Source organism: Spermophilus citellus, assembly GCF_964194105.1.
Source record: "Spermophilus citellus genome assembly, chromosome: 10".
Taxonomy (NCBI): Eukaryota; Metazoa; Chordata; class Mammalia; order Rodentia; family Sciuridae; genus Spermophilus; species Spermophilus citellus.
Genome location: NC_138197.1, coordinates 133,707,227 through 133,726,842, shown reverse-complemented (window position 1 = coordinate 133,726,842; position 19,616 = coordinate 133,707,227). Strand labels below are relative to the sequence as shown.

The 19,616-nt window shown below is 65.0% G+C and overlaps 1 protein-coding gene across 1 annotated transcript in view; it reads left to right on the top strand.

The window, feature by feature from the left end:
• The window catches only part of WNT7B (Wnt family member 7B), a 42,983-nt gene extending 37,810 nt beyond the window's left edge, over positions 1-5,173 (top strand). Inside the window, exon 4 of the mRNA XM_081310901.1 lies at positions 4,009-5,173. Within this exon, the coding sequence (XP_081167027.1) occupies positions 4,009-4,488 (480 nt within the window). The 3' untranslated portion in view covers positions 4,489-5,173. The remainder of the gene's footprint in view (positions 1-4,008) is intronic.
• The last annotated feature ends 14,443 nt before the right edge of the window (positions 5,174-19,616 follow it).

The following is a 19,616-nucleotide window of genomic DNA, read 5'->3' as shown; positions in this document are numbered from 1 at the left end:
GGGCTTGGTCAGGGACAGGGGGGCCACGAGCAGGTGAGGCTCAGGGACAGGGCGGCCACGGGGGAGGGCTCTAAAAGGTCACTGGCCTGTCCCCTTCTTCTCCGAAGTGCTGAGGACCCAGCCCCATGCATGCCGGGCAGCGCGGTCCACCCAGCCACATGCCAGCCCAAGTTTTCAGGCCTCCGTGTGTTTATTTCACTGTCGGGGATCAAACAGGCCCGCGACCCCAGAGCTGCAGCCCAGTCCAAACAGTGGGGACAGAACCCAGGGCCTGGCCAACACAGTCTTTCTGCTGAGGCTCCATTTCCCCCTCTGCAAAGGGGTCAGCCCTCAGTGACAAATCTTGTGAGCTGTCTCGCACACACGTGACTGGAGCCGTGGCTTCAGGGTGGCTCTTGAGGGCTGGGGTCCTTCGTCCTCCCAGCAGTGCTGTGCTTACCATGGTGGGCTCCCCCAGACTCCCCCAAGAGCTGAGTCCAGACCTTCCGGGAGCCCCGGCCCCCCTCGCGGGTCACCCGGGCCTGCCTTGTCGGCATGGCCCAGGACCAGTTGCGGAGCAGGTCCAGCGGGACCCAGGGATTGCTGCAGATACCGGCGGCTGGGCGGCTCTCCTGGTGAATCAGAGTCTGGATCAGTGTGGGCAGGGCTCTGCTCCCTCCAGGCTCTGGGAGGCGCCTTCCTGCCTTGTCCTCTCTGCGGGCTGCTGGGCTCCTGGGCCGTGGCTCTGGTCTTAGCCTGCCTCCGGGGCCTCTCTGGACAGGCTTCCTTCGTCCTGCACAAGTACACTCTCCCTGGATTCCAGGTCCCATTCCAGGGGACAGCTCCATCCTTGCTTTAGTTACACCCACAAAGCCTGTTTCCAGTAAGGTCACCATCTGAGGCTCCAGTGGAAGTGCATCCACCGGCCACTCTGGCCTTCACCCCAGGCGGCGTGGGTCAGGCCGCCATCTGGTGGGCCTGAGGCAGACAGGCTAAGCTGGAGACCCTCACGGGGGCTTCCCCCAGCCCGGCCCTGGCTGCCCTCCCTCAGGCCCCTCCCAGGCTGTGGTGGCCCTCAGGAGTGGTCCACAGTGCCCGGGCAGAAGGAGCTCCCAGACTGTCCCCTGAAGTCTGCAGGTGTGTGTTCCCTGGTGTCACCTGGGGCAGGGCAGTGGGCCAGGTGTGGGGTGGCACTTGGGCAGGTGGGAGGTGGATCTCCCCACTCTCCACAGCGAAGGCAAGTGCAGGTCCACCTGGGAAGGTGGGGCCTCCTCTAGGTGGCCAGATGAGGCTGGACGCTACCAGAGAGACCAGCCCTGGGACCTCGCTGGCAGGACAGTCTTGGTGCAGCCTTTGTGTGATGGAGTGTCTGGGACCCTGCTGCGGGGAGGGGCGTGTGGCTCCCATTGTACAGATGGATGCCTGAGGGCCACTGAGGAGTGACATGCAGGGCCATTGCCCCTCAGGCCAGCAGGGCCTCCTGTTCTCGGTCCATGCTGTGGTCAGAGAGTGCTCAGGGAGAGGTCAGGCAGTGCAGGGTGTGAGAGGACCACGGCGGTTCCCGGATGGAGGTGATGCACCTCTGTGGCACCAGAGCCCGGCCCTGCAGTGTCCAGACACCAGACTCCTGGCCTGCCGGCCTGTCCCTAAAGGACTTTGGTTCCCAACCTCAGGGCTCCCCTAGTCTGTTGGAGATGGAGCCCTGCCCCCCAGCATGGCCGCACCCTGATTCTGGACCCCACTCCACAGTGGAGGTGCCAGGCCTGGGGAGAGGGCCCTGGCTGGATGGGAGGCTCGGCTGCCCGGGCGGGCCAACTCCCTGTGCACATGCCAGGTGGTCTCCTGGGTACAGGGCTGGTCTCGGTGCCCTGAAGTCCCAGCTGCCGCTCTGACCCCGAGGAGTAGAAGGAAATGGGAGTTCTGGAGTCCAGAGAGGCTCTGGCCCCAGGACCTGCCAAGCAAGGCCTCGCTCCTCATTCTGCAAAGACCTGCCCAGTTGGCTTCACCTGCTGCTGTTCCCAGCAGGGCTGCATGGGAGGGTCTGGATGTCCCCTGGTGTCAGAGGGTGCCACCTGGCTGGGGGCTTTGGTGGGGACAGGAGCGAGGGGCTCACCAGGGGAGGAGGGAGCGAGTTCAGAAGCAGGCAGCAGAGCTGGGCAGGGAGACAGCGTCCAGCAGCCACAGTGGGACACCAGATGGCAGCCAGGGGTTGACCGCCTGGCCCACACAGCCCCCAGCCTGGACACCTCCGCAACTTGGCCATCCCAGGAGGGTCAGCAGATGGGGTGGGGCAGGCTGCACCTGGCTGGGAACTCTGAGAGGTGCCTGTCAGCTCTGGGGAGTGCCTGGCCTGAGGGGGTGGCCATGTGGCCAGGTCAGACAGGGCTTCCAGGTTTGCAGGAGGCTAGTGGGGAGGAGGGGAGGGGGCAGAGGAAGCTGCCCCGGGTGACGGGCTGCAGGAGGAGGCCCCGGAGTGCCTTTCCCCAGGCCACCTCCCCACAGCCCTCTGTCTCACACCCTCCACCCAGACACCCTTTGTCCTTGTCCCAGTTCCACTGCAGATGTCCCCTAAGCCTGATCTCTCCCTCCATGGGACCCTGGGCCCTTCCTTCCTCAGCCTGTTCCTGGTGGGACGTCAGCCTCCCCGACTCCCTCCTGAGACCACCCAGCCTCCGCCCAGGACATGGCTCACTCAGAGGAGAATGCCCAGAACTCTAGGCCACTGGCCCAGGGCCCACCCGACTCCCACCCGAGCAGTGACCAGCCCATCTCTCCCTCCTGCTCACGGTCAGCCCTCTCCAGCCCCCCGCTCATCTTGAGCCCTCCTGGAACCCCTCCTCTTTGTCTAAGGAGCTCTCCTTCTCCATCAGCACCCACTATGAGGTCACCTTCTCCAGGAAGCCCTCCTAGGCACCGTCACCTGCACAGGGTCAGGTTCTCGAGGGCCCCGGGTCCCTTCAGGTGGCACGTCTGTCTCCCACACTGGGTGCCAGCCCCCAGGTCACCCCGAGGTCCAGAGCTCACACACCAGGCCGGGGATGGTGCCTGGGCAGGGCCATCTCGAGGACACTTTCTCTGGCCCTTGCTCTTTCTTTCACTTATTTGCACATTCACTCCTTCCTTTGCTGAGGCTTCTTGTCTGGGACAGAGCTGGCCAACAGCAGGAGCCCACCACGGTGGGTTCCAGCCTGGGGCAGGGTGGCCAAGCCCTGGTGCCCTGCTGCCGACGGGAGGCCTACAGACCTGACAGCTGACAGATGGCCCTTCTGCAGCCGCGGGGCGGCTAATGATTCCCCATCTTTAATCAGGCCTGCTGGCAGGGCCCTTTCGATCCGAGTAAATGAGTAGCTGGGGTCAGGGCTGACTTTGGGAATCGGCCTTCCGGGGCTGTGGAGGGAGGCCCAAGGAAAACATGGGCTGCGCCCGCCGAGGGCCCCGGTGGAGCCAGGAAGAAAGAACAGCCACCAGCCGGGCGGGGGCAGCGGCTTTCCAGCAGATGGCACGGCTGGCCCCGCTGACCATGCCCAGCTCCCCTGCCCCGCCCTGTACTGAGCCCCATGGGCATGCCAGGCTCCCATTAAACAGCACTGATTAAGCCCTGACTGTATGCAATGCCCTACAGCAGGCACGAGGGCAGGCACAGATGGACGGGTGGAGGGACCACATTAAGCACCTTCAGTTGCTGGGGCTCCGCACCTGCTGTCTGGCAAGTACCACAGCTCCCAAGCCTCGGTGTCCTCAGAGCCCTGAAGGTGGCCCAGAGAGTTGAACAAAACACATCTGACGGATGGACACCAGGCCCCAAATATTCTCAGGTCGCTTGCAATGTCCTGGGCATTGGGAATATTCTAAGCAGCCTGTTTAGTGGATGAGGAGACTGAGGGTCAGAGAGGTGGAGACACTTGCCCATGGGCCCACAGCAGGAAGTGGAGGAGCTGGCTGCAGGGTCAGGCTGGAGGTGGGGAAGGGGTGATGGGCGGGTGGGGACCCTGGCCAGGCCTCACTGAGCAGCTGCTGTGTTGCCCGCAGGTCCTGGAGGACCGCATGAAGCTGGAGTGTAAGTGTCACGGGGTGTCGGGCTCGTGCACCACCAAGACCTGCTGGACCACGCTGCCCAAGTTCCGCGAGGTGGGGCACCTGCTCAAGGAGAAGTACAACGCGGCCGTGCAGGTGGAGGTGGTGCGGGCCAGCCGCCTGCGGCAACCCACCTTCCTGCGCATCAAACAGCTGCGGAGCTACCAGAAGCCCATGGAGACAGACCTGGTGTACATCGAGAAGTCGCCCAACTACTGCGAAGAGGACGCGGCCACGGGCAGCGTAGGCACGCAGGGCCGCCTGTGCAACCGCACCTCACCGGGCGCCGACGGCTGCGACACCATGTGCTGTGGGCGCGGCTACAACACGCACCAGTACACCAAGGTGTGGCAGTGCAACTGCAAGTTCCACTGGTGCTGCTTCGTCAAGTGCAGCACCTGCAGCGAGCGCAGTGAGGTCTTCACCTGCAAGTGAGGCCCCGCCCCCCCCCCCCCCCCGCTGGGCAGCGCCCGCCGGACTCCTGGGACCCAGGAGCCAGTGAGGCCCTCTCTCTTCCTGGGGAAAGTGAACCTCGAGGACACGCGTGGATCTCAGGACAGAGTGGCAATGAGACTCTGAGGTGGCCTGCCTGCCGGGTAGCCAAACACCAAGAGGCCACACTGGCCGGTGACGCTCAAAACGGTTCCCTGGCCATGCCCCCAGGGCGGGCAGCGGGCACAGGCATTGACGAGGTTATTTATGTTTTCTTGGCATCAGAAGAGGGTCTCAGCCCCAGCCAGTGGGAGCCGTCCTCACTCCACACCACGCGGCCCCCAGTGCCCCTCTGCCCTCTTCCAGCCCCTGGCCATCAGGCCTTCTGTCCCCGCAGGTCACAGGTGCCAGCGGCTGGCAGGAGGCATGTGGGTCCCAGGGTAGAGCTGGGCAGGGGCTCAGGGGGTCTAGAAGAGGACCTCAGGAGAGCGTCCCTCCTGTCCTGGAAACCACGTCCAGCAAATCAAAATGTCACCACACTGGCCCCAGGATTGCCACAGCCCCCCACACCCTCACCTGCCGGTCAGACACTAACCTGTCACCTCCCATGCTCAGAGCCCTCCCACCTGAGCCACCGGACCCCCGAGTCAGCAGGGGCTGGTGGAAGAAGGGGGCATGGCAGATTCTGGCCAGGTGTTTGCCTACTTGACGGATGGGGATACTGAGGCCCAGAGTGGCCCATGGAACGGCCACATCCTCTGTACCTGCACTCTCCTGCCTCAGCTCCCACCAGCCTCCTCTGGCAATATGCAGGGTGGCATGAGGCAGCTGCCTGGAGAGACCTGGATGTCCCCGCACCCCCCTCCTGGGGCCCTGGGGCTTCCCTGAGCCCCGGCCTGCTGCCTCACCCTGGCTACACGCTGGCCTCCAGGGCTTGGGGCTGCCGGCCCCTGTGACCGCTCTACCCCTACCTGGCCCCGTTTCCTCAGCCCCGGTCCCAGGACTTGGGCTGCCCTGCCTGCTGTCCTGGAGGACTCCTGCTCCCCGGCCCTCCCGACGGCCAGCTCAGCTCCCTGAACCTGGAGATGGGCTGCGAGGCTGCCCGAGGCTGGAGCTGCAGACTCAGGGCTGGCATGTCCTTTCTGGAGTCCCCCCACCCCCACCCCCATCCCCGAGTTACCAGCGTAGAGAGAGGGACTGGCCAAGGTCAGAGAGACGGCTTGCCTGGCTCTGGTCACTGCCCATTGTCTGCTGCCCAATTGGGCTGTTCTCTTAGCAGAAGCCCTTGGAGACTTATTCTTGGGCCACCAACGAGCCAAGTGGCCTGGACGTTTGCCTGGGGCTGGTGCCCTGGCTGGGCCCTGGCTCTGCGTGCAGCACGTTCGCCCCCAAACCCCAGGACGCTCTGAGCCTCTGGGCTGCTGGGAGTGCCCTGCCCCGCGGCCTGCCCCTCACGCCGATCCTGGACACCACATGTGCACAGGCCCTGCGTCCTCGGCCACCGGACCTGGTTAACTTATATTGTTATATAGCGTCCAAATGTTTATAGTGTCTTTTAAGTTATTGTGACCTACACTGGGTACTGGAGGTGAGGGGGTGGCTGCGGCCACTGTCCCCTGAGCCAGGCTCCTCCTTCTGCTTGAAATGGACCCTCGGGGCCTCTGATGCCACTGAGGCACTGCACTGTCCCTGGGCCACCAGGCACCCCACTGAGCCCCACCCCCACAGTCTGTCTGCCACAGACCCTTCCCTTGGGGGAGGGAGGGGGCCACTGTGGCCCAGGTGGGGACCCTGGTCACCCTCATGCCATGCGCAAGGGCAGTGGTGGCCAGGCATTGCATGTCCCCGAAGCACATGGCTGGCCTCCCCCAAAGGGGACCACTTGGCCTCAATAAAAGCTGGAATCAGAAGAGTGAGTGTCTCTGGGGTCCCTGTGTGACGCCCTACAGCTCCTGCTGGGTGGGGGACACACGTGCCAGCTCCTCAAGGTCGTCCTCATCCTTCTGCCTTCCTCGTCCTCTCTGTGGACCGAGAGGCTCCTGCCTCCCATCCATGCACCCCGGCCCCTGCCCAGGCCCAGGCTGGACACAGACCTGAGCCTCTGGGGATGACAGTCCAGGCTCAGGCTGACCGCAGGTGAGCGCTGCTCTCGGGACAGGGCAGTGGCCTCATCCCTGCTGCTGTCCCTTTGATCTGAAGCAGGGTCCGGGCTCGGTGGGCTGTGGGCCTGTCCAGCTGTGCCCGGTGGGTCAGGGCTCAAGTGCTCCAGGGCCCTCCGAGCTCCCAGCGGGCCTGGAAGGACAGCTGAGGCCCCCGGCTCAGCGGCCTGGCTGCCCACAGGCCTCCCTGCCTCTCCCCAGAGGCCAGGCTGTGGTAACCCGGCACTGCCTGCCTTGAATGGCAGTCCTGCCCAGGACCGGAGGCATGCGGCGGGGCCGGTTTGGCCACTGCCCGCGGTCCCCGGCAGCCTGGCATCGGGCGGAACCACTGATCAAACAGCCCGTCCCCACGGTGCCCAGTAGGGCACCCGCAGAAACTGGCCCCGAGACGGGCCTCCGTGGTGGCCCCGAGACGGGCTTTCCACAGGGGACACCTCCCAGGAGAGACGGGAGAGCCCTGGACCTGGAGCCAGCCCTGGACCCCGGGCACGTGGAGGACCCTGGGCCACCCTCCCCCTGTGTGGCCTCGGTCTCCCCATTTGAGGGCACGAGGGACCTGGGGCCAGGACGGTGGTCGGCAGCCTCAGGGTGCCGGCAGGTGTGGCCCGGCTGGGCTGGGCCGTCTGGCAGGAGGCCCTGGTTCCCCACGAGACGCAGAGCAAGTCCCGGTGGCGGCGGAGAAGGCCGGGGTCCGGCGACTCCCACAGGCCCAGGAATGAGGAAAGACTCCGAGGAGCCCGGCCCCGGTGCCCGGCTGCTCTGATCTCCTGGCTGCGGTTCAAGCCGGCCCCGGCCTCCCAGGGCTGCCCTGCACATCCTCCAGGGGTCCTGCCCAGGGGCCTCGATGCCCAGCTGTGGCGAGGCCCACCACCCCGCACTGGCTCCAGCTGCCCTCCAGCCTGGGCAGTGGCCCCCTCCCCCGTGGACGGGGCCTGGTCTCTCCCACACGCTGGCCCCTCGGCCCCAGTCCCATCTCTTGCCGTGGGCAGAGCCCCATTTCTGTGGCTTCCTGCCCCCGCAGGTGGAATCCTCTGAAAGGAGCAGTCCCACGGAGCGCTGAGCCAGCCCCTGAGCCAGGTGGCAGGGGGTCTGCGGCCGTCCACACTCCATCACTCCCCTCCACTTCAGTCAGCGCTGGTTGCCCTCATAGACGGGGAGCAGAGAACTAGGGAGCTGTCCACGGCAGCTGTGAGAGACAGAGCCAGGATTTGAACCCAGGCCCTCTGGGTCTTCCTTTTACCCACCTCATATGCCTCCTCTCCTATGGGGAAACTGAGGCCCAAGAACCTTGTTCAAGGCCACACAAATGAGTGTGAAAGGAAAGGAGTCAACAAGCAGTTCTATCTCCACTAAGGAGAAAACAGGAAAGACAGGGTTAAGACGCAGCAGTCAAGACCTGGGTTAGACTTTTGGGTGAACTGGAGAGGGATCAGAAGGGAGGGTGTAGGCTATTCTCTCCCAGGTGAAGGGAGGAAGTACTGGTGTCCAGGTGGGTGAGGCTGTGGTCTGTGGGGCCAAGAGGGAGGCAGGCAGGAGGGGGATGAGAGGGAAGTGCACGTGGAACCCCTGCAAGCTGCAACAGGAAGGTGTGGGGTCCTCTGAGCAGAGGTCAGCGCTGTCCAGGAGGCCCTGAGCCGGGGCTCGCCTGCTGTGGGGGCTGTTCCTGGCTGGCCGGAGCCGCCTCCTGACCCTGGGACGGGCCTGCTCTTCCTCCAGTCCTTGACCTCGAAGCACCAGGGACGGACAGCTGCTAGCCAGGGCCTCCCGGGACAGAACCTGGGAGTCCTGTGACCAGGAGCCAGAGGTGCACCCACCGCAGGCCCAGGAGAGGCCCTGGACGTGGGCAGCGGCCTGCAGAAGGCACGAGCAGGGTCCTGGCACCCGCGGCCTGCCCTGGGGCCTGCGTGACCCTGCCCCGAAGCCAAACCCCCACCTCACCTTGGGACGTATGGAGGTTGGGGCAGGGGGCTGCCTGGCCGGGGCCACCTCCTGCGCCCAGCTGGAATCCTGTGGCCACCGAGGGAACCCCTGTGGCCTTGCGAGGAGATCGGAGTCCTCTCACTTCACCTGCAGGCAGAGGGCTAGGGCAGGGAAGCAGGCTGGACGTCCTCCTGGCCAGATGCAGGTGTCCTTTCTGGGCCTGACTGGGCCCTCTGGGTGGGCAGCCCCACATCCAATGTCCTTCCAGGCAGCCCTGGGGAGGGTCTTGGCAGGTGGTACTGGGCGGGATCCCCAGACGTCTGCAGCTCTGAGGCCCCAACCCAAGCCTCTGGGGTCTGGCCATGGTCTTGCTGCCAGGTGGGCATGGCTGGCCATTCTGCCGGCTCCGCTGTGTGCCCGCTCCACGGGCCGTGGGCCTGGCCCATGCCCTCCCTGGCTTCTGAGTGCCCTCTGCTCCTGCTCCCAGGCTCTGCCTCACCCCCATCCATGTAGTGTCCACCTCTCACCATCTGTCATGGCTGCGATCCTGGGTGCCCGGAGCTTGGCTGGCATCATGGGGCCTCAGCTGGCTTAGAAATGGAGTCCTCCCTCCATCATCCCAGGCTGGGCTGGGAGGTAGAATGACACATACACAGGCCCCTTTGTCCCGTGGGACCAAGACCACCACGGTAGGAAGTCGGGGCCGCGGAGCTGGAGGAAACCCAGCCTCGGGAGGGGGCTGGGCAGTGGCTTCCCGGAGGGGCTGGCGTCCAGAGGAGGTCAGGAAGGGGGGGAGCTGACGCGCTCCTGGGGGTAAACTGAGGGATAGTGGGCGAGGGCAGAGAGGAGCTGGACGGTTACTGCAAGCTGACAGGGTTCTGGAGAGTTCCGCAAGGACAGAAGGGAGCCTGCAGGTCCCGTGGTCTCCAGCATTGGACAGGAACCTCACTCAGGCAGAGCCCCTCTGGCAAGGGCCTGGGTGCGGGCCTCTCAGCCCCAGCTGCCCCTTTGCCCTGGAGGAAACCGAGCTGCCCAAGACCATGAGGCCTGGAGCCCTGACACCCCTCCCAGGCCTCCCCGGCTGGGCCCTCAGAGGCCAGATCCTTGCGTGGGTGCTTCCCAGGGTCCCAGCATCCAGCCCAGTGCCCCTGGTGCCCTCCACACCCCTCCACCAGCCCCGGTCGCTTTATGGACTGGCTGATTCTGGAGGGTCCTTGCTGACCTGGGGGCGCTCATCAGACCCCAGGATGGTCCAAGCCCAGCTGGGCACTGGGTGGCTGCCCTCTCTGCCCCTTTGAATGATCAAAGCCAAGGCCCAAGGCACTGAGCTTCTGTCAACCGTCTGAGGGGCAGGGCCAGCACCTGCCCTGAGTGCAGGCCGTGTTGCTCATCCGTGGGTCCAGACGAGGTGGGCCACCCACGCGTTTCCCCACCTGGGTCCCGGGAAGCGGGATCGATCATATTTCCACGGCAAGCAGGGAGCAGCTCCAGCCAGGGACACTTCTGAGTCACTTGAATCTGCTGGAGCCAGGGAGGGCCATCTGCAGGAGGCCACTCCCCAGCTCACAGGCCCACTCAGTGGGAAGGGCCTGAGGCTTTGGTCTGTGGGCACCCTTGGGTCTTCAGGGACCAGGATGGCCAACGGTGAGCAGGCGTCGGGCCTGCTGAGCGGGGAGGGAAGAGGGAGCGTCCTGTCCTGGGGATCCAGCGAGAGAGGAAGTGCCCGGCCCCTGGATTCAGAGTCCATGTCCCGAGGTGCCAGGGCCGTGCGTTAGTGGGACTGCAGCAGGACTCTTGATTCTGTGGCTAAAGGGGGCCTCGATTCTGGGCCAGGGTCCTGGGAGGCTGCAGTGCTGGGTTCTAGGGGCCTGTCCCCAGGGGCCTCTCCTCGGGTGCCGACCTGGGGAGCAAGAAGCGCTTTGCCTCACCCGGACTCACGCGTCCCACAAGTGTCATGGCCAATTCTTCCCACAGGGCGCAGGCGTCTGGAGAGGGCAGGAGACAAGGAGCAGCGTGACAAATCCCACGGGTCACCAGGGCCCAGGAGAGGAGGGCTGGGGAGGCCTCCATGCTGTGGGGGGGCTCTGGGAGACAGGGAGGTGGAGGGTTTCCAGGCAGGGAAACCCTGTGTGGCCGGCCAGGCCAGGGGCCCGGGGGTCAGGGGCTGCTGACCGGAGCTGCTGGCCCAGTGGCGGGAAGAGGGGAGGGAAGGGAGAGCCGTGGGGTGAGGCTGGACAGGCAGCAGGGCCCAGCACAAGGGGACTCGGGGCCACGTGGAGGATCTGGCCGTTCCCCAGTGACTGGGCTGCCCAGCAGGTGCTGCAGAGCTGTTGGCAGATGAGGAAGTGACCTCAGGACCCTGAGCTGCCGTGCAGGGGAAGCCCAGGTGGGTGGAGGCCGCAGGGTGGTGGGAAGTCTGCCGCTAGAGTGCCTCGCGCCATGGAGAAGCGGCGGGATTCCAGACACCCTGCAGGAGGAGCGTGCTCCAGCAGGCCCCGGACAGAATCCCAGGGAGAAGGTCAGAGAGGGTGGACGGTGTGCCTGGCCCAGGCTGGGCTCCCCCAGTGTGCCTCAGCTGTATGGATACGGGGCTCCAGGATGAGAGCCGCTGCTGAGGGCTGCTCTGCTCGGAGTGAAGCCTGGGGCTGCAGGGGCCCACTCGGCCTCCCCAGGTTGGCCTGTGGGCTGGCCGGGCCCTGGGAGCAGGTCAGGTCAGTGTGGCCTGCCTGCGTGACCTCACCTGTCTGGACAAGACGCCTGGGTGGGAGCAGCCCGAGGCCTGTGGGCCTGTGGGTGGGCTGTCCAGGGCGCCCAGCAGAGCTCGTCCTCCTCACGTGGACGCCAGCTGGGAGCGGGAGCAGAAGTGCCCCTGAGCTGGTGGCCACCCCTCTCAGGGCCGTGGAGGGTCCTGCCACACTCGGGGTAGACTCAGGCAGAGGGTTCTGGGGCCTGGGGAGCCATCAGACTGCAGGTCCCTGCCCTGAGGACAGGACTGTCTTTGGGGACTGTCTGGGAACCAAGGCACCTCGGCAGGGACAGGGCTTCTGGGAGGTGTTTTTCTGGCAATTGGATCACTTTGTGGTGAGGAGTGAAGAGCCAGTCCCTCCTGTGCCCACAGCTTGCCCCTGTGACCGTCATCTGGCTCAGCCACAAGACCTGGGAGCCCTGTGTCCCAGCCTCCCCTGCCCACCCTGCTCCCTGGCCACACCCCGCTTACCCTGAGAGCCACACTGTGGGGACTCCTGCCTGGGGACTCCTCCTGACCCTCACAGACCCCTCCCTGGGGACACCAGGTTTGTGACAAATGGCAGCCTGGTGAGCCTCTGGCTGGTTGCTGCACCTGAGGTGTGTGGTGAGACCATGGCTGTGGCCCGTGTCAAAACCTGCCAAGAGTCTGGCCATGGACTGCCTGTGGGTCCCCTGCACCTCCTCCTTGGCCCCCAGGGTCCCCCCATCGGCCCAGCCCAGCTGTCCCAGCCTGGCCTCTATTGCCCCCTCTGGCCGAGACACGCCCTCCAGGCCTCTGCTGGGAGGTCACTTCTGTCAAGGCCCTTCGCGGAGTGCCCTGACGCTGCCCACCTGGGTGTGGCCCTGCCCAGCGCCCCTCCCCTCCCGTGTAGCTGGAATTGGCTGCCTCACCCGTGACCCTTTCTGGTTCCAATCCTTCCTGTAGCTGGCAGTGAAGTCAGAACTTGGCTGTGACGAGGGCCAGACCAGCCTTGCACAACCCAGGCCCGGCGGGCGGGGCGCGGAATCCCCGCGGGGACCCAGAGGCACCTATTTTTAGCCTCAAGAAGAAAACTAAGCCCCGACACACACAACAGTAACCCAAATATTTGTTTTTATTCTTAAAAGGGCTTGGATGGCGGATGGCAGGCCTGGGGCCTGAAGCGCACGGCTGGCCCAGTTACGCGGGCTCAGAGGACGCCTCCTCTCCTGGGCCCAGCACAGCCTCCTCCAGGGAGCCGGCCCACCCAGCACCGTCCCCTCCCATGCTACCCAGGCAGGTACCCTCCCGCCTTGCCCGGCATCCCTACTGCCCCAACACCTGGGCCCTCCTCTGGGCACACCAGGCCCAGCCCTGCCCCGTCCTGGGGACTCTCCGCAGAGCCTGCCCTGCTCAGGACTCCTCATGGCCGAGGGGCTGTCCCCCGTTCCAGTACAGGGCAGAGTCCTCTGTGGGGTGCCATTCCCACTTCTCAGTCTTGGTTCCTGAGCTGCATCCTGAGGGCCTGGGGAGGCGGCAGGCTGAGCCGCCACCAAGGACAGCCCCAGGACTCCCACGCTGGGGACCCTGAGGGACAGGGTGCTTGACCCCTGGGACTGATGGGACAGATGACTTAACACAGCAGTGTGTACCCTCTCCCAACTCTGGGGGTTGTTCCTTCCCAAGGCTCTGAGGGAAGACCCTCCCTGCCCCCTTCAGTTCCTGGTGGCCACAGTCTCCTTGGCTGCACTCTTCCAGGCCAGGTGTCCACACCTCCCTTTGCTCCTTTCCCTGGACTTCCCCAGGCCCAAGTCCTTTGCCGTCCTTGGGGGTTCATGTGATCACACGGGTCACCTGAGGACCCCAGATGAGCTCCTGCCTCCATGTCTCATGCCAGTCCCATCTACAAAGTGAGGGATGTTCCGGGCTCCAGGGATTAGGTTCTGGGAGTCTTTGAGGGCTACGATTCAGCCTCCTGCAGACAGCCTGGGCTGCACCCATGGGAGGCCTCCCAGGGCAACTCCTTCCAAGCAGAGGACAGAAGGGTCTGTCAAGCCGACCAGCGGATGCTGCCTCCAGAATTTGGGTTTGGGGGAGGAGGCAGGGCTCACAACTGAGCCACGGCCTGCAGGAATGATGTTGGCGGGATTGATGAGGAGCAGGTGGCACTGTGGTGACAGCAGGGGAGAGCAGGCCTGAGCGAGCATCCAGCTGTCACCCTCTTGAGCCAGGTTAGCCCTTGTGAGCACAGAGTATCTGTCCAGTAAACTGTGGCTCACGCTGTCCACGACTGCTCTGCCCGCCCTCCAGCCAGAGGACCTCGGACCTCCAACTGGTCAGGGTCTGCTGAGGACCTGGTGGAGCACATCCTGTGGTCAGGTGAAGCTGTGAAATCAGGGGATCTCAGAGTTGTTCCCTGGACACAACCTCCAAGACACATCTCGCTCCCTCCCCCCATACCTCACCCCAGAGATACCCAGAGCCTAATCCCTGGAGCCTGGAGTCCCCCACCTCTGCCACTGATCCTCCCTTGTCACACAGCTGCCACTCAAGGTGACTGAGGCACTGGTCTGTCCAGTTAAGAGAGGCCCTGGGTCTTCTCTGCCTCCCTGAGGCCCTCTGCAGGTCTCATTAGGCAGCCCCTGTGTGCCCTCGGTCCCCTGCACCTGGGGCTGTCCCCACAGACCTCTGCCCGCTGTCCCTCTTCAGAGTCTCCTGATCTGAAGGCCCCCAGTCTCTGGCCGCCCCTCTGCTCCCTGGCACACCCTCAGGCCTCTGGCTGGTTCCCACTGGAATGTATGTCCCAGCTTGGGGACAGTGGCAGGCTTGTCATCACCCTGGCCCAGGACAGAGCCTGGGCAGGGCAGGACGACAGGGATGCTGAGCCAATGAGTGGGTGTTTTCAGACACTGGTTCAGTGACAAGAAAAAGCCCTGAGCCTGAGGACGACAGTCTCCAAGGACCACAGGGCGCTGGCCACCCGGCCACCCAGGAGGCCCTGCGGCCCTGCTCTGCCCCACCCCGCAGGGCGAGCCTGTGGCTCTGCCCTCCCCGCAGCTGAGTTCAGTTGCGATGAGAGTGTGAGCTCAGTGGAACCCTGTCCATCAAGTGCACGTATTGAGCACCCACTGTGTGAACTCTGGGGCCACAGGTCCAAAATGAGGTTGTGAGTCGATCCAAAGGTTCCAAGAGATCTTTCTGGAGAAGGGCAGGGGCTGGACATCTTTCTGTCATCGTGTCCTGAAGCCTGGCACACAGCAGGGCTCTGTGAGGACGCTTTAACCAAGTCAGACCATTGGCCCTGGCAGATGGCAGAGGAGACCTGCGTTCCACCCTCAGCCGGGTGGGCTCTGAGGAGCTCCGCACCACACGGCCTTCCGGCTCTGCGGGCAGCGGGGGGCTGCCTGAGTGGCTGCAGTCTCAGACCATCCAGGTTCAGGGTGGGGAGGACCGGTGGGCTGAGGGGCTCTTCCAGTCCTGGTCCCCTGGAGCTCTGGGGTGCAAGGCAGGTAAGCAGGGGCCACCCACCAAGGCCGAGAGGGGAGCTTCGCTGCACTCGGCCAGCCTTGGCCTTGGGGTCCACTGAAGGGGTAGTTTGACAAAGGGGTTCTAAAAACGCTGCCAAAAATGTTTAAAAGCACTCGAGGCTCAGAGAGGGACATGGGCTACTCCAGCCACACCAGCCTCCTGCCCAGCCTTCCCGGCTGGGGCCTGCCCCCCAAGGCTCCCTGCAGCTGCGTCCCTGGCTCCTGTGAGCCCCCGGGCAGCCTGGGACCCAGGAGCCCGCCCCAGGCTCACCCACATGAGAGCCCATGGAAAGCCAGCTGGGAGCCCTGTGCTGGAGTGCTCCTGAGGCCAGGAGTGCCTTGCTGTCACGTCACCAGGCCACGGGTCGGGGATGGCCCACGGAGCGGTCCCCTGGGCGCAGGTGGGTTCCCCGGGCTGTGATGGAAGGGTCCACTTCCCAGGAGGTGACCTGAGGTCTGATGAGAGCGCCCGAGACTCCCTGGCCCAGGCCTCAGGGGTCCCACGAGGTGAGAAAGGCCTGGCCCCTCCCGAAGGAACTTCCCAGCCAGGAGACAGACCGGGGCTGGGCCTGGTGACCGCCGGGTGTGGGGAGAGCTCTGCAGACCCAGGTCCTGGGCCCGCGGGAGGCAGGCCCCACCTGGGCAGGTCCTTCACACCCAGGCTGGACCCTGGCGTCTGCTTCCACCCAGAGGCTGCGGGAACCACCTGGCCACAGCCTGGAGACCTGGGGTCACGGCGTGGGTCCCCTTAGATCCCCACTAGGTTCTCAGACACCTCTGTCGCTGCTGCTGATGTCCTCGGCCGGCACGGTCACTCCTTGAGGGCTCACACCAGCACCTGTGGCCCCCGAAGAGCGAGAGAATGGGACCCAGGAATTAAAGGCGGGGCTGCTGGAGGAAAGAGGGGGGCACACCGTGGGGGAAGGGCTGTGGCCGTGCGGGCAGACGGCGCAGAGTGGGGCCTAGGGGACCAGGGGGGCCTGAGGACAGTGGGCGACCGGCGTGGGAGCAGGAGCATTCTCTGGAGAGCTCACGACTGGCGTGACCAGGCTCAGTGGCAGCAGGGGCCTCCGACACACCAGCACGTCCCCTGTGGGCAAAGCCATAGTGGAGCCGCTAAGTCCACGGGACTGCGACCCTTTCTCACTCGGCTGCTCCCTGTGGGGCCCCTGGGTCACTGGCCCTTCCCCAGTGGCCATCCAGCCTTCTCTGCCTCCTTCAGGGCCAGCCCACGGGACGCCTCCTCCAGGAAGCCCCGGCACCACAGATGAGCCAGGGACGCAGGGGCTGTGCCATCCTCCTCATCACCGTCCCCCAGGGCCACCTGGGCTGGCCAGAGCAGTCCCAACTCCAGAGGGTCTGGGGGGACCCCCCCCAGCACAGGCAGAGCAGGGTTTGGAGCCTGAAGTTGCGGTAGATGGTGGCCCAGTGCCCTGTTCCTCAGGTGGCCAGGGGAGGGGCACCCTACCATCTCCAAGCCTCAGGGTCCTCCTCGGTGAAGGGAGGTCACCTCTCCTTGTAGCTGTGGGCATGAGTACAAGGGCAGTACCCATTGCAGCCTGTTTACCACGCAGCTGGGCACAGCTCAGGCTAGCCCTCCAGGCGGGCAGACCTGGGCGTGGTAACCAGTCTCCTGGCTGCCCTAGGGGGCGCTTCAAGGAGACCCTGGCCAGGGCGGGCTGTCCCCAGCCACACCACACTGGAGGTGCCACAGCTAGGCCCCGTCTGCCCTCGGCATCTGCTTCCTCTGGGGACAGGGCAGGGTCCTGGCCGTCCTGGACTCCTTGCACACCCCCGGGGAGGCCATGGGTGACGTGGAGGGAACAGGCCGGCCCCAGGCAGGTTCCCCCACCCCTGGGTGCCATAGGAGGCCCTGCACGTGGTGTGCACAGGAGGGAGACTGGGGGAGATTGGGCTTCGTGACAGCCTCATTCCTCCAGCCCCTCTGGGTGCAGGAGGGCTGGGGACACAGGAGGGCTGGACACGGGTCCTCAAACACACATGGACCTCAGCATCACCTGAGGAGGATCCAGCGCCTCTGTCCCCCGCAGGTCTGGGTGCCCTGGAAGCTGTGGCCTTGGTGCCAGGGTCTCCCGAGAGGTTCCCTAGGACCCTGCGTCACTGTCAGGCCTCAAGCCCTCAAGGCCAGCTCCTTCCGGGAGCTGACAGCCGGCCTCTGGCTGGGGCAGTGTCCCCCTCTGGCTGGGGCAGTGTCCCCCTCTGGCTGGGGCAGGCCCTCCCTGCTGGTCTGCAGGCTCATCCCACCTGCAGGGGAGCAGGGAGAAGTGCCTGGAGGGGCCGCCAAGGAAGGTGCCGGCCATCAGCCAAGGCTGGGAGGGTGACCCACAGTGTCCACTGGTGGCTCCACCCTTGGGGTAATTGAGAAAGCGGCCTCTTTTTAATTAAAGTTCTGCAAAGGGCCAGAGCCCTGAGGAGAGGGAAGGGTCCATGTAGAATAATTAGCCAGACAAAGGGCAAATCCGAGGCTTCTCCCTGGGCGGTTACAGGCTAATTGGCTGAGGGTCCTCCAGACGCCGGCTCTCCGCTGCCCCCCCGCTGCTAGCTGACCTCCAGGCCACACCTGCCCGCTGTCCAGCGTGGGAACCCAGCAGGGCTCCAGCCGCCCTGTGATAGGTCCCGGCCCCTCCAGGGCCTCTGCTCAGCCTCCAGACCCCGTCGCTGCCCCATCGCCCCCCAGAGCCAGGAGGGCCACTGAACTCCTTGCATCTGGGACAAATGTCTCAGCATTGTCCCAAAGGCACGTTGTCCTAGGTCCTGGGCTCCAGCCACAGCACAGCTGTGCCTCTGCACCCCTGCCCAGGCTGCTGCTGCCCGGGACATCCTGCCCTCTCACCGTGGCCCCAGGACAGCCCCCTGTGAGGGAGGAAGACCCTCCCCTTCCCTCTTGCTCACAAGGCTCTGAGGACGGGTCTCTGCGGCACTGTAGGCCTGGGGAGCACGCGCTGACCCGCAGAGGAGGAGCGGGTCCAGCAGGGGACAGGCCCAGGGCTACCTTCCCACCATGTACTCATTCGAAGGAGGAATCTGGCTGGGCCCGTTTGAACGCTGCAGGTGGAACAGCGGGGAGGAGAAGGGGGAGGGAGGGCCTTGATGGCCAGACGTGGCCCGTGGGGGGACTCGTGGGGGGACTCGTGGGGGGACTTGTGGAGGCCTGTGGACATTCCCGCCTCCTTCAAGTCATCAGACTCATCTGTTTTCTTGCCCTACTATTCAAGACCTGGGGGGACCCCGGGTGAACCCCTGAACCCCAACTGTCCTTCCTGCCCTTTCACGTTCCTTCCTGTCCGCAACAAGACCAGGGCGAGAAATGCTGGGCGGCATCTGGTTTGGGCCCCGGAGGCTGCTGGCTGAGGAGAGGTCACACAGTAGCTAGAGGGAGTGCAGGGTGACTGTGGTGGGGCCCAGGTGTCCTGAGATGGACTTGCCTTTTGTCCTTCTGTCACAGGAAGATTCTGGGGCTCTGAGAGGGGGGTGTCTGGCCCCAGGTCCCCACAGGGCTCATGGGATAGCCCTGGGGCCCTGCCTGCTGCCCCCGCCTGGGCGGCCATGAGTCAGTGGAGGCTCTGCGGAGAGGCAGGACAGCTGTTTATTTTTCTTGCAGGAAAGGAAGGGGCGGGGGTGGGGCGGGGACCCAGGGAGCTGACCCTGCTGGTTCTCACACTGGCCCAGGATCCCTGGACAGGAGGGGGGGGGTGCAGGACCAGCTGAGGGCCCGGGGCCTCCCTGCCGCACTCCTGGGGCGGCCAGCCAAGGCCAATGCCGCAGGCCAGTTCCTGGAGCGGGATGTTGGGGTTTCCGAGGTCGGGAAAGAACTGGCAAGGCTCGATTCATGATGTCACCCGCCAGCCCCAGTCCTGGCCTGGCCCCGGCCCCAGCCCTGCCACCGCAGAGGACGCAGGGTGCCGCGGGAGCTCAGAGCGGCCATGATGGGGTGTCCAGGAGGACTTAGGTGCCCGTTTTGGCACAGGCCTCGGCATCCCTGACCCCCCTTAACGCCCTTCCAGCGGCTAAAGCCACCAACCTGGGAGCCCCTTGAGGCAGGGACAGGGTGCCCTTGGCCTTGGGGCCTGGCTGAGGTGGCATCCAGGGGGTGTTTCCCGAGCCAGGAGGACCTCTTTCCAGGATGCTGTGATTCGCACCCAGGACTGCTGACCGATACTGACCGCCAGCCCCAGCGAGCAGAGGCCCCCAGGCCGGAGCTCCGAGGCGTGGGTGGTGGGCGGCTGGTGTCATCTGCAGCTAGAGTCCCTTTGCCTATGAGGGGCTGGGAACCCTCTCAGCGGGAGAGCACAGACGAGGGAGCACCCTCTTGTCCCTGAGACAGAGAAGGGGATGGCCCAGTGAGTTTTCAGAAACCCAACCCTTTGTATTGTCGTCCACCCAGAGGGAGGACAGTCCCAGCAGCCCTCTGTCACCAGTCCACACCTCACGGGACCACAGGGCTCACCTGCGTGTGAGGTCCACCCTCACCGGCATGTGAGGCTGAAACGCAGGTGCTTTGTCTTTTTAGGAAACACTTTCAGGTTCACAGAAAAATGGCCGGAGAGCGCAGAGTTCCAGGTGCCCACAGCCCTGTTCGTGAGGACCGAGGAGCTGACGCCGAGGGACGTTGGCTCAGGCCAGGTGCCCATGGGGCTCACCCTCGGAGTTGCACACTCTGTGCCCTTGGACGAGGTATAAACGTGCCCACCTTGACGATGTCCCCTGTGCCCCACCTGTTCTTCCTCCACCACCGGAGCCCTGACAACAGGGGTCTCTCCGTCCTCCTGGCCCCCCTCTTCTGGAACCTAGAGTCAG